The 14,645-nt window shown below is 37.1% G+C and overlaps 1 protein-coding gene across 7 annotated transcripts in view; it reads left to right on the plus strand.

Annotated features, from left to right (window-relative positions):
* Nucleotides 1-14,645, plus strand: part of Psip1 (PC4 and SFRS1 interacting protein 1) — a 43,424-nt gene that overhangs the window by 12,188 nt on the left and 16,591 nt on the right. For all 7 annotated transcript variants that reach the window (XM_021234121.2, XM_021234120.2, XM_005082161.4 and 4 more), the window contains exons 4-8: nt 2,450-2,588; nt 4,943-5,047; nt 6,641-6,703; nt 13,005-13,101; nt 14,037-14,112. In XM_021234121.2, the coding sequence (XP_021089780.1) occupies nt 2,450-2,588; nt 4,943-5,047; nt 6,641-6,703; nt 13,005-13,101; nt 14,037-14,112 (480 nt within the window). The remainder of the gene's footprint in view (nt 1-2,449; nt 2,589-4,942; nt 5,048-6,640; nt 6,704-13,004; nt 13,102-14,036; nt 14,113-14,645) is intronic.

The following is a 14,645-nucleotide window of genomic DNA, read 5'->3' on the forward strand; positions in this document are numbered from 1 at the left end:
TAAAAGCACTCATACACAGCTTTTCTTCTTCTTTTTTTTTGTGATGAAACTGGAATCTAGTCTAGGGCTGTGCATACCCAAGGCAAGCTCTTTACTACTGGACTATATACAGTCATCCATTGTGTATTCTTTGTGTTGTCACCTCTCTGGAAGTGAATTCTGGGTTCTAATGATAGCTTAATGTTTACTCATTTAAGAAACTGCCAGACTACTTGCAAAGAGCATTCATGTATGAATATCCCAAATTCATTTTCGTTTTTGTTGTTGTTTTTTATAATTTATTTAACTGTATTTCATGTGCATTGGTGTGAAGATGTCAGATTCTCTGGAACTGGATTTACAGACATTTGTGAGCTGCCGTGTGGGTACTGGGAAATGAACCCGGGTTTTCTGGAAGAGTAGCCAGTGCTTTTAACCACCGAGCCATCTCTCCAGCCCATTGTTTTGTTTTTTTTGAAACTCAAAGATGTCAACCTGCCCCTGCCTCCCAAGTGCTGGAATTAAAGGCGTGCACCACCACTGCCCAGCCTAAATAAGTTATCTTTAAACTGAAACACACATTAGTGAAAGCAAAATGTTTAGATTACAGGAATTTAATCCTGTATGTACTCTCGAAGTATTAGTTTATGTTCACTTACCTTTTCTGTCAAGGATGAGAGTTGACTGTTCATGTGGATGAATAAAAAGATGATGTCATCATTGAGAAAAATGTCTTTTTTTTTTTAAACAGGATTTCATGTAGCCCAGTCTGGCCTCAAATTTGCTTATTAATCTGCTTGCACTTCCCAAGTGCTGGGATTACAGGTGTGAGCCACCATGCCTGACAAAATAAATTTCATAACACATTCTTTCTAATCATATATTTAGATAATATACTTTGTTGATACTTTTAGGAATTATGTAATATGCCAGATATTGAGATGAACACGTTTTTGATGCAGTTAAATGTTTAATAGTAATCATATCTCAGTTGTGGAAAAATAGTCAAATTTTTGTTAAGATTTATTTATTTATTATGTATACAGTGTTCTGTTTGCATGCTTGCCTGCAGGCCAGACGAGGGCATCAGATCTCATTATAGACGGTTGTGAGCCACCCTGTGGGTGCTGGGATTTGAACCCGGGTCCTCTGGAAGAGCAGCCAGTGCTCTTAACCGCTGAGCCATCTCTCTAGCCCCTAATAGCCAGGTTTATTATTAACATAATTGTTGACCTTTCTGGAATACAGGTTGGATCTTAGATATATGTATATTATACAGTGGAGGAAATCATGAGAACTGTTGTAATTTAAAATTGGCATGAAAGAGAAAGATAGCATTTGGCATAGTTCACTTGGAGGGGTTTTTATTAGGGGAAAAGGAATGGGAAAATGGGGAGGCCTTTGGAGACAAGAGCACCAAAAGAGAAAGAGAGGCAGAGAGAGAGAAAAAGAAAAAGATGGGAGGTGAGTAGGGCCCTTTTAAAAGGGAACGTAGTGAATGTGCTGCATATGGCAGACTAGCCCTTTAACTTCTGAGGGTTCTCCTGTCTTCCTTCCTTCTCGCTCTGGGGCACTGATTAAAGATAACTTAGCTGCCACATCTAACTGTATATGGGTTCTGGGGATTCAAACTCAGGCCCACTGAACCATCTCCTCAGTCTCTATTTTAATCTTTGTTTTGGTAGCTTTTGTTTTTGTTTTGTTTTTTGGAGACAGGGTTTCTCTTTGTAGCCATTGTGGTCCTGCAAGATACTGTGTGGACCAGGCAAGCCTCAAACTCAGAAAGAGCCATACACTTGCCTCTGCCTCATGAGTGTGGGATTAAAGACGTGTGCTATTTTAACCATTTTTAAGTGTACACTCTGGTGTTAAATACATTCCTTTTTTTTGTCCAACGTTAAAAATAGAATTATGTATCTAAGAAATTGTTAGTGAATTTTATAAAGAGATTTCTAGGTTGGGAGTATAATAAGTTGGTAGAGAGCTTGCCTATCATTAGTACTATAAAAGAAAAATAGCATTGGAATTAAATGTGACTATGTTACTTCTTTATCACCCCCCCACAACAGAGAAAAATTGTTTTGTAAGTAAACAGCACCTGAAGAATGTTCTAATAAGAGCACTTTTATCTTTGTAGTCTGGTGAAGTTGCTCTCAGTAATGAGATCACTAAGAATTAAAAGTAGTTGGTAGTTTGTATGAGCTGGGTGTGGTGGTGCACATGTTTTATCCTAACCAGGACTAGGCAGGCAAAGAAAGGCAGGGCAGATCTTTCAGTTTTTGGCCAGCCTGGTCTACAGAGTGAGTTCTAGGACAGCCAGGCTGCAGAGGAACTCTGTCTTGAAAAACAAAACAAAGCAGCACAAAAAATTAGTTTGTATATATAAAGTGTTTATTGGATCGTGTCATCTAGTAGCCTAATACATATTTAATTGAGGTTGTTTTGCACTTACATCCTCCGTTTGTTACAGTGCTTTTTTAGGACCAAAGGACATATTTCCTTACTCAGAAAATAAGGAGAAGTATGGCAAACCAAATAAACGAAAAGGTTTCAATGAAGGATTATGGGAAATAGATAACAATCCAAAAGTGAAATTTTCAAGTCAACAGGTGAGTCATTCTACTAGAATTTATTGTTATTTATTTAGTGTTAAAGGAAAAATATTGCCATTATAAAATACATAACCAATTGAAGAGCTTTACAAGTTTCAGATTGGTGTGCTCTTTTTAGGTTGAACCTTGACATTTTATGTCTAAATTGTTACTAATTGAATGGCTAAATAGATCTCAAAGACTCAAACACTTGGCTGCTGAGCTCTTTTTTTGTTGTTTGTTTGAGATAGGATTTCTCAGTGCTTGAAACTCCCTCTGTAGACCTGGCTGGCCTCGAACTCATAGAGATCTGCTTGCCTCTGCCTTCTAAATGCTGGAATTAAAGGCGTGCGCCACCACTACCTGGCCGCTGAGCTCTTCTTATTGGCAGTAAAATTTATTTAAATTATTATTGATTTTAAATCCAAATTTAATGTATTGTTAGATTCAGGGCTCTAAAGTTTTTATTATTGTATTTTGAGATGTTTGTGAACATATGTTGTGCATGTGTGGCAGTCAAGTACATCTCCATTCACCTTTACATGGTTCTGGGAATGGACCTCAGGTCAGCAGACTTGCATCAATGAGTATCACACCTTTGCCTACTGAGCCATCTTACTGCTCTAATTGCTTTATAAACTTAACGGCATATGCCCTTTATTTTCTTACGCATTTATAGAATGGGATTAGAATGGATCTTTTTTTTTTTTTTTTGGTTTTTCGAGACAGGGTTTCTCTGTAGCTTTGGAGGCTGTCCTGGAACTCACTTTGTAGACCAGGCTGGCCTCGAACTCACAGAGATCCGCCTGCCTCTGCCTCCCGAGTGCTGGGATTAAAGGCGTGCGCCACCAACGCCCGGCTAGAATGGATCCAAATAAATATGTAACAGAAGTACTTATAGCCCCAATGGAAATTCTACCTATTAATTCTAAACAGCATCCTGCTCAGATCTTTTAACTTACATGTCATTGCATTCTCAAAGTGGTTTGCTTTGTACCTGGTTTGTTCCATTTCCCTTTTTCTTTTTTGAGGTTTCTTTGTGTAACCCCCCTGTCTGTCCTGGAATAACTTCTGTAGACTAGGATATCTTCAAACTTGCCAGTCGTGGTGGCACACACGTTTAATCTCAGCACTTGGGAAGCAGGAAAAGGCAGATCTTTGTAAGTTCAAGGCCAGCCTGCTCTACAGAGTGAGTTCCAGAACATCCAGGGCTGCACAGAGAAACCATGTTCCAAAAAACTTAACCCCCGCCCCTCCAAAAATAAAACCCAAAACAGGGCTTTAGGTAGCAAAGAAACCAAAACAGTAAAAAACAACTTGTTAAAGCTTTATGTAGCAAAAACTGGAAAAAGTGTGAATCATCTTAAAAACAGTAACCATTATTCATGTCTTTAACTTATGGTGAGCCTGGTGTGGTGCTGCACGCCTTTAATGCCAGCTCTCAGGAAGGAGAGGCAGGTGGATTTCTGAATTTCAGGCCAACCTGGTCTACAGAACAATTTCTAGGATAGCCAAAGCTACATAGGGGATGGGGGTGCAAAAACAAAAACAAACAAAAAACACAAATCTGGTGTTTTTTTCACATGTGCCATACTGTTTCATGCCTTAGACAAAGTTTTAGATCTTTTGTGGAATTTTGATGTCTTTCTTTGATATACCAAGACTTCCTTAGATGGTCTTAAGTCCCTTACCGTCTAGTTAGTATTTGTCATGGTACTACTGTACCTGTGACTGCAACAGTCCTTAGTCACACTGTGATCAACTTTCTGATTTGATCCTTGATGGGATTCTCAGACCTACATCAGTGATTTATTTATTCAAATTAATTTAAAACAAAGAAATCTGGCCATTGAGACAAAATTTTGTAGTGTTAGAAACAATTTTGAGATTTTTACATTTTATTCCTTTACAAAAGAATTGATGATCAAAAAAGGTTTGGGAATTGTGAAATATTTGGATTTTCTGATTAAGATGTTCAGCCTTCAGCAGTATTTAAGGTGGTGATACCCCTCCCACTCACAGCTTTCTTAGTTTGTTGACACAAAACTTAGTCTGGCCTCAAACTGAGAATTCACCTGCCTCACTCTCCTGAGTGCCACTACATCTTGCAAAAATTGATTAATTTAATTTACTATCTTAAAGCAAGGTGTTAATACATATTCCAGCTTGGTTTATACCTAGTTGTTTGTTTAGCTTAGGGTGGTCGAAAACTTGAGCCATCTTCCTACCTAAAATGCTGGGATTATATATTATATGTCTTTTACAACAGAAGTTGTGATACTCCTTAACTATATAAGTTTTTTATTTTTCATGAGTAGAAAAATTTCAAGTTGGGTCAACCAATTTTTAGAAATTAATTTTATTCTCCATAGGCATCAACCAAACAATCAAATGCATCATCTGATGTTGAAGTTGAAGAAAAAGAAACTAGTGTTTCAAAGGAAGATACTGATCATGAAGAGAAAGCCAGCAATGAAGTATGTTTTCTGTCTTTTCTGGTCTAAGAAGAAATAAAAAAATGTATTTATGGATAGTATTTATATTGAGTATATGGCAAGGGAGGAATAATCCTGGAGGTGTCTTGAATACTGCCTGTGGGTTTACAGTTATTGGAAGAAAGCAATTGTAAATAGAGTTGCCTGGCAGATTAGGAAGTAATCTTTAAAATATTTGAAATGTGAATGAAAACAGATGAATTTCCTCAGATATTAAGTCTGGCTGTATAAAATGTGCATGCTTTAAAGGTTTTAGGTCTCCTATATGTGTTCTTGTGCACTCGGTGCACTCCTGTTGCCTGTGGAGGGCATTGGATACCCTGGAACTGTAGTTAAAAATGGTTGTGAACCACATGTGCTGGGAAGAGAACATGAACTCTCTGTTAAGACCAGCAGCTGCTCTTAACCACTGAGCTTTTTTGCCTTTGGATGGATGTTTTTATTTGAAATTACTTCTAAATGCAAAATCAGGTATAACTATATAAAGTAGGTTAGTTTTATAAGAGATACTGTTTAAAGAAAGCCGGGCGGTGGTGGCGCACGTCTTTAATCCCAGCACTCAGGAGGCAGAGGCAGGCGGATCTCTGTGAGTTCCAGGCCTGGCTGGACCGACAGCCTCCAAAACAATACAGAGAAACCAAATAAATGTCTTGTAAAACCAAAATAAATAAATAAATAAAAATGGGCTAAAGAGATGGTTCACTGTTTAAGAGCACTGAGAGGACTGACTCAGGATCAATTTCCAGCACCCAATGTCTGTAACTCCAGTTCCAGTAGGTCAAGTACCCTCACACAGACATGGAGGCAAAACACCAATGCACATAAAGTGAAAATAAATCAATTTCAAAACAACAAAGTATTGTGGGCTGAAAGTGCTTAAAAAACATTAGACTGAAACATTTTTAAACCTAGTTTTATTATCTAAGTAGAGATACTCAAGCCATTATAGGCTGTCTTGGTCACTGTTCTATTGCTGTGAAGAGACATCACAACTAAGGCATCTATTCCAAAAACAAAAGCTTTTAATTGGGGCTTGCTTATAGTTTCAAAGGTTTTAGACTATCATCATGACCGGGAGCATGGTGTTGAAGTAGCTGAGAGTTCCACATCTAGATCTGGAGGCAGCAGGGAGGAGGGAGAAAGAGGGAGAGGGAGAGGAGAGGGAGAGAGAGAGACACACGCACACGCGCGCACACATACACACAAACACAGCCTAGTTAGAGCTTTTGAGACCTCAAAGCGCACCGTCGGAGCCACACTTTCTCCACCAAGGCCACAACTCCTATTCCTTCTCAAGTAAGTGCCACACTTGATGACTAAGCATTCAGATATATGCGCCTATGGAAACCATTCATATTCAGACTTCTGAAAATAGCACATATTCTTCTTTGAAGACACTAATTGTTATTATCACTTCATAATTCCAAAGGTCAAGAGTAACAAGAGACTTCATCCAGCACTTTCAGTGAAGTGTGCTCGTGACTTTTAGTTTAAGAAAATATCTTACATATTCTTGTATAATGTATTCCATGTATTTGTGGTTTTTTGCTAGTTTTGTCTGCTTTTGTATTTTAGGATGTGACTAAAGGTGTTGACATAACCACTCCAAAAGCTGCTAGGCGAGGAAGAAAGAGAAAGGTAATTTCATTAATACACCATAGGAATTTAAAAGAAATTTTACTTAAACTGAGGATGAATGGAGATAAGGAAAACTTTCTGTACTTGACCTATGCCCTTGAAGTTTTAAAGGGTAAGTTGGTTATTTAGTAAAGTTTTTTCTTGGTGATAAAACTATGGCACCCTTCAGTTTAATCTGAATGATGAAAGGAAATAAAAAGTGAACTGGTTTTCATTCCTTTCAATCTTCTGCCTACTTTTTCTCTATAAAATGAGGAGTATATAATCACATTCTTTTGTTTGTTTTGTTTTTAGGATTTGTTTTTATTATGTATACAGTGCATGTATGCCTGCAGGCCAGAAGAGGGTACCAGATGTCATTACAAATGGTTGTGAGCCACCATGTGGCTTTTGGGAATTGAACTCAGGACTTCTGGAGGAGCAGCCAGTGCTCTTAACCTCTGAGTCATCTCTCCAGCCCTATAATCACATTCTTGACTATTTAGTAAAGTGAAATATTTATATAGTAAATCTTGTCTCAGTACTAGCACATGACTAATGTCCATTGTGCTAGTTTATTATCGTGTCAAATGAAAGTGTCAATGACAATATACCTTAGGTATTTTGTAGGCTTTTAATTCATTTTGGTTTGTTTTGTTCACACCTTTCTTTGACCCTAGTTACTATATTTTAGAAGTTTATATGCCAAAGGTAGAAATTGAGTCAGGAATTGAATGTCTGAGCTGGGCGTTGGTGGCGCATGCCTTTAATCCCAGCATTCAGGAGGCAGAGGCAGGCGGATCTCTGTGACCTCGAGACCAGCCTGGTCTACAAGAGCTAGTTACAACCTCCAAAGCCACAGAGAAACCCTGTCTCAAACAACAACAACAAAAGAATTTAATGTCTCATGAAAAGTTACAGTGGCTTTTTGTCCTGTGGTGTACATGTGGCAACTAATATAGTAACTTTACAGTTTTGTTTTTTAAAGATTTATTTATTTATCACATGCAGGCCAGAAGAGGGCACCAGATTGAATTATAGATGGTTGTGAGATGTGGTGTATAGATGTGGTGTATAGATGTGGTGGCTGGGAATTGAACTCAGGACCCCTGGGAGAGCAGTCAGCGCTCTTCACCTCTGAGCCATTTCTCCAGCACCAGTAACTTTACAGTTTTAAACAATAAAGGAGCAGCAGGTCATCTGAGGGCACGTACTGGGCACATATAGAGAAATTTCAAGACATTGCGATGTATATTATTGATAGGCTTTGAAGTTGTAGGGAAATGGCTGTAAAACTACAATGTTTTTTCTGAGGAACTGAAATTGTGGGAAATAATTCAATCATCCCAAATGTTATGTGAAACCCTTTTTAAGACAGTGTGATGATAGGAAATTATATTAGGGGGCAATGAGATCAGATCAGTGAGAAAGTTAGATTTTTAGAACTGACTTCACTAGCATAGTGAATAAGCCAAATTCCTTTGTGATTTTTTTTTCTTTTAAATCAAAATAGAAAAATACAGGAATGCTTGAGCTTTACTGTATTGTACTCTGCAATACAAAGTGGTGTTTTGTTGTTGTTGTTTTGTTTTTTGTTTCTGAGGCAGGGTCTTTCTGTGTATCCCTTGCTCTCCTAGAACTCACTATTAGACCAGGCTGGCTCCAAACTCACATCTGTCTACCTCTGCTTCCTGAGTTCTGGTGTTAAAGACCTGTGCCACCATGCTCCGCCCACCTAGCGTTTTACAAACTGAAGATTTGGGGCAACTCTGCTGAAGTAGTCTTTCCAACAATGTGTGTTCATTTTGTGTCCTGTTTTGGTAATTCTGTGTATCGATTTTGTTATATCTGTTACAGTGGTGTAATGATCTTTGATAATTTTTTGAGGCACTACAAATTGCTTATATAAGACAGCATCCTTAATTGATAAATGTTCTGACTGTTCCCCTGTGGGTCATTCTCAGTCTGAGGTATATAAAAGTCAGTTAATAAAAGGCCTCTAGGTCTTCAGGTGGAAAAAGTCACAGGCAGGTTCTTTAGACTAAAAGGTATAAATGATTAACCTTAGTAAGGAAAGGGGGGTTAGAGGCTGAAGTACGCTGAAAGCTGAGCCTACTTCTTGGACCTTTAAGCCAAGTCATGAATGCAAATACGAAGCAAAGGTATCTCGTACAAAATTCACAGTACCACTCAAGTGAATGCTGGAATGATAAGAAAGTACAACATACTCACTGCTGCTTAGTGTTAATGGTCAGGATAGAAGATTAAGCCAAAGACCAATCCAAGGCTAGGCTGAGGGAGGCGAAAAAGGTACAGATGGACAGTTGAAGCTATCGAGTCAGATCATGAGGTACACATAGCAAGAACCTGCCTCCACAGCATAAAGCTGCAAGAAGTAGCAGGCACTGATGGAGAAGCTCCATTAAGTTACCTAGATCGCCGGGGTGGTGGTAGCGCACGCCTTTAATCCCAGAACTCTGTGAGTTCGAGGCCAGGCTGGACCGACAGCCTCCAAAACAATACAGAGAAACCCTGTCTCGTAAAACCAAAAAAAAAAAAAAAAAAAAAAAGAAAGAAAAAAAAAAAGTTACCTAGATCTAGGTAAGGTAACTTGACTATACTCAATGAAATCTTCTGTGTAGACAGCCTTACTTTGGAAGAAGTTGCCATCTAGGAATAGACTCAATGTCTATATTCAAAACCTCAGAAGACTGGGTGATCACTGGGTCTGGGACTACTAGTGACCTGCAAATGAACCCATTTTGAAAACCCTAGGGCATTTAGGACTTAAACTAAATGAACCCTGCCTCTTCATTATAAATGAAACCAAAAAGCCTGAATGGCAGCTGCTGACAGCATGGTTTGCAAAGAGTGCTTTCTAAAGATGCTCAGTGACAATGTACCTGGTTGTTCAGGTGCTGTGATGTGATGGATTTGTACAAATATACATTGAGAATATTTTCCTACCTGTGGATTTCAACACTTGTCGATGAGCAGTGAAAGTGATTTCTTGTTAGAGTCTTCTCCTGGTGAAAATACTATAAATGTTGAAATGACACTAAAGGATTTAGGATCTTATATAAATGGCTGATAAAGCAGCAACACATTTTGAGAAATCTGACTGCAATTTTGAAAGAAGTCTATTAGTAAAATATTAAAAAACAATCTCTGCATAGTACAAAGGAACATTCTGTGCATGGAATAAATCAGTTGAATGGACAGATTTCATTTTTTGTCTCATTTTAAGAAACTGCCACAGGTACCACTGCCTTTAGTAACTACCATGCTGATTAAGTTATAACCATCAACACCAAGGTAAGGTTCTCTTTTTGGCAAAACAGTGTGGCTTACTGAAGGCACAGGTGATTTGTTAGCATTTAGATCTTCTCTTTCTGTGTTGTTCTATCAAACTTGGTGCTTTCAACATGCTACACCCAGAAGTTCTGCCACTGAATGAATACCCAAAGCCCTGTTTGGTAGCATTTTTAAACAATGAGTGTTGTTTTTTGGTGCTGGGACTCAATCAGTGCTTACACATGGTGGGCAAGAGGTCTATCCCTGAGTTACATGCCTATTCTAATTAAGTTCCCTAAGTTGAGTTATGTGCATGTTCTTTTTAAGATAATATTTCCATATATCTAAAACACTATAGCACAATATACACCAGGTATTTGTTTAATTGCCTTTAACAGTTTAGGTGAGAAGATACATAACAGAGTAAGTCATGAAAGGCCTTTCTAAGGAATTAGCATTGAATTCTAAAGACACAGGCCCTATTTTTGTTAGTGTGAGAGATGAGATTTAGAACACTTTGGAAGTTCAGTGATAGTTAATTGAAATAAAAGGTAAAGAAACTGTAGGAAGACTCCAAGGTGTTTACTTGAGTGACTGTGTATGAGATATGGACAGAGACATGTTGGTTTGGGGTCAGAAGAAAAAGTTAAATAACGCTTGGGAATTGCAGTGAAGATACATATGATAATAGTACAAAAAAGAGAAGAGATTTACCTTTATACCAGTGGTTATGGCGTTAGAGGAGATAAAGAGAAAATGTTTACTGGGGTAGATGCAGAAACCAAAACTGACTAGCATGTGATATAATGGAGATGAGGGAGGGAGGGTACCTCTTCAAAATGGTGACCAGTAGACCCATCAGAAGAAACCAGAAGCTGTCTGTGACAGGTAACAATAGTGCCTGGTTCCAGTACAAAGGATCCAGTAGGAAGTTTGGTAATTAGTCTATTCAGGAGATTTCAGTTTCATTTAGGTAAGTGCTAAGGACAGAAGTGAGATGAAGTAGATTGGAGAATGAATATTTAATGGTAATATATTTTTGAAATCTCAGAGATTGGAGAAGTAATGTAAAAGCATCGGGGATTTACAAATATAAAGGGAAACAATTTAATGTGAAACAACAGAAATCCTACCATTTTTCTTAGCAAAACTAGGAAGTTTTGATAGTTAAATGGATTGAAGGGATTGATTTAAAAAGGAAGAGATGTGCTCACTTTGAGTCAAGGGAACTTGAAATCATGGGACTTCTTTCTTTTTAGCTGTATTTCCTCTTCTCCCCCATTCAGTTTAGAGCAAGACTTTGGTTCAATGGATAAACGGCTAAAAGTTTATGTTAGCTATTCAGGGCTTGTAGTAGTATGCCAAACGATTAACAAGAGATTTGAGATTTTATGTTTGTACCCTATCTCACCCTGCCCCTTAGGGTTCTTAAGTTTAGTAATCTTTTTTCAGGATTTGTGAAACATGCAGCAATGCAAGGTTGCTGTGGTCTTATAAGGGATTGAATCCATGATGCATATGGAATGGCTTTAGGAAAGAGAAAAAACAATGCAGTTGCAAATTGGGATAATAATGAGAAAATGAATCCAACGTTAGAACTTTCAGTCAGATGAGTAAAATTATAAAAATCTAGTTAGATGTGAATATTAAAGATATTCATGCATATATTTCAAATAACTGAATTAGCTCTTTGGTCAGAATATTTTCATGAGTAATGGTTTTTACTTGCGTGATTTTGCACTAACAGTTTAAACATATTCATGGTAGGGCCAATCTTTGTTTAATATTAGAGTTGATCTTTTTTACTGTATTAACTATTCATGAATATGTCACTTACTGTCTATTGGTATCTTCTCAAATGATCCATTGTACCTGTAATTCTTACTTGCTTTCGACTTATTTCCAAATGCAGAAAGGGTAAGTGAATAAGTTCTTTTTGCCCTGAAGATCAGTATGTTTGAAGCGAACTTTGAAGTATCTTTGACCTACTATTAAGTCGTCAGTAAAGAGTTTCACCCTGGGCACTTGTTGAGCTTCATGGAAATACAGCTATCTGCTTCTTTAACATGGGTTGCAGGATCAGATGTGGATCTCATTTTCTTTTTTTAATTTTTGTTTTTGGAGACACGAGTTTCTCTGTGGAATAGCCCTGAGTGTCCTTGAGCTTAGAGATCCATCTCAGTCATTTTTTGCCCCCTTGAGACAGGGTTTCTCTGTGTAACAGTCCTAGCTGTCCTGAAACTTGCACCATAGACCAGGCTGGCCTTGAACTCACAGAGATGCACCTGCCTCTGCCTCCCTAGTGCTGGGATTAAAGGCGTGTGCCACCAATGTCTGGCTGCAAGTGCCTTTTTAAGGCTGGTCTTGGCTGTATATCTCTGTCCCTCCCCTTAATTGGAAGTAAAGTAAAAAAAGGAATGCTGTTTCTTACTCAAGACCAAAAGTAAATATATTGAAGTTTCTTGTAAATATAGGTAGGCACATTTAATATTGAAGTCCAAGTGGCTCTTTAATGTCTGTCCTTACATCCTTCGATTGTTCTCCCCTTGCAGTTATACTCACTACCATGTGTTTCCTCATGTTTTCATTTCCTATCTAATATGTGGTTCTTATCCTTATATTTTCCTAAAATGCTTTAAGTCAGTAATAACTGATTGTCATTTGGGTACATTAACTGTTCAGCCTTGTAGTTTAAAACAGTTATTATGAGAAAATAAAAGTAACTTCTATAGGATAACATCAGATATCTGCCTCAGTTGAAAGATGAAGCAACTGTGTATTAGCAAAATTAATGAATTAGAAGTAGCAATGTGATTTGTTAAGCATAATTGCATTATACTTTGGTTCTCACTGTATCAAAACCGTTACCCTTATTTTTTCAAATAGGAAATTTTAAAAGGGTTACTGAAAAAACTTTTGAACTGGTTGTTCAAAAGAAATAAAAGTCATACAGAAATTAATGCTGATATTTGTTATTAAAGATTGGCATGGTTTTTCTAAATAAAATAATTAAATTTTTGTGACTCAGGCTGAAAAACAAGTGGAAACTGAAGAAGCAGGAATGGTGGCCGCAGCAACAGCTTCTGCTAACTTAAAAGCAAGTCCTAAGAGAGGACGACCTGCAGGTAGACCATTAATAGATACTTCGATACTTTTCAGTTTGATGAATTTTCCAGTCCATTAAAACATTGCTGACTCAAGGGTTTTCTAATAATATGAATAGCAGTTGATTAAAGACAGTCATGTGTCACCTTCAAACATTACCACATTCAGCCAGACAGTGGTGGTGGACTCCTTTAATCCCAGCACTTGCAGGCAGAAGGAGGTGGATCTCTGTGAATTCAAGGCCAGCCTCTTCTACAGAGTGAGTTTCAGGACAGACAGGACTGTTTCACAGAGAGACCCTGTCTCAAAACAAACAAAAAACTCACTCTGATAGGATATTTGTTTAGTATTGATTTAACAATAGAAATAATGTTGAGCTATTTTTCCTAATACAGAGTAAAACACTGAAAAATCAAACAGGATAGAGTTGTTTTTTTTCCTACATCATAATAGGAACTTTACTGAAAACTTTAAGGGAATTTCAAGAACAGGAAAGAAATTAAAATCTGTTTACGTGTTTTGTAGTATTATAATAAATCAGTAGATAAAAACCTTGGTCAATACTGATACAAGGTTCCAAATATGTATATGCAAAATGCATATAAACTTATTGTTATAGAAATATGAATTCTGAATGAATACTTTGTTTTCTGACAGTTGCTTAAACAGCAATGAAAAATGCTTTTATAAAAATACATACTTTTAAAAAATTTATTCTCTTTTCATACGTTACTTATAATTTCTCCTTCCTCTACTCTGCCCAGTTTTTAATTTGTCAAATATAATAAGGACAAATGGAAACTTATTGTTAATGCATCAATTTTCACTTTCTTGATGCATGGAGTTGCTAGTAAACCCTAAATAATACTTTTATATATATCATGCAACTTTTGTATTCTACGTAAAGCTTTGCATTTAAAATGGAAATCGTATTTTTTTTCTATTTGAAAATTAGCTTCTGAAGTCAAGATTCCAAAACCAAGAGGCAGACCTAAAGTGGTAAAACAGCCCTGTCCTTCAGAGAGTGACATGTGAGTTTATTTTTAATATATAATTAGCTATTAAGACCTGTAAATAAGTAGAAAATGCTTCTGTGTTCTTAACAGTTTAGTGTGTGTGTGTGCATGCGCGTGCACACATGTATTATGCAGTATTTGTTTCTATTGCTATTCTGCTATTAGTGAGAATTATGGAGACTGGAGGTTAGTGTAAACAGGAATGATTTCTTGGAATTGAAAATCTGGTTATTCTATTAACCTTATTTTGGGGGTATGATAATATAAACTTTGGTAATATAGGCTAAAAGGGGAAATTGGTAATGTTAGACTAAAAAGGGCAGGGTACATTGCTGAAGAAATTTCTGAGCAGATTGTATCTGAAGTAGTGTTTAGAGACCTTTTTATGTTATATATAATAAGTTCTTTAAAATAGTATAAAAATTAATTTCAGAACTATATTTTAGTTACCAAAACAAGACGTGTTTTGTTTTTTTCCGTCCTCTTTTCCTACAACCTGAGAAGGGATATAATATTTAGGGCATGATTGTATCTAAAGTTTTTGTAGG

The sequence above is a fragment of the Mesocricetus auratus genome, unplaced genomic scaffold (genome assembly GCF_017639785.1).
Source record: "Mesocricetus auratus isolate SY011 unplaced genomic scaffold, BCM_Maur_2.0 Super-Scaffold_100014, whole genome shotgun sequence".
Classification (NCBI taxonomy): Eukaryota; Metazoa; Chordata; class Mammalia; order Rodentia; family Cricetidae; genus Mesocricetus; species Mesocricetus auratus.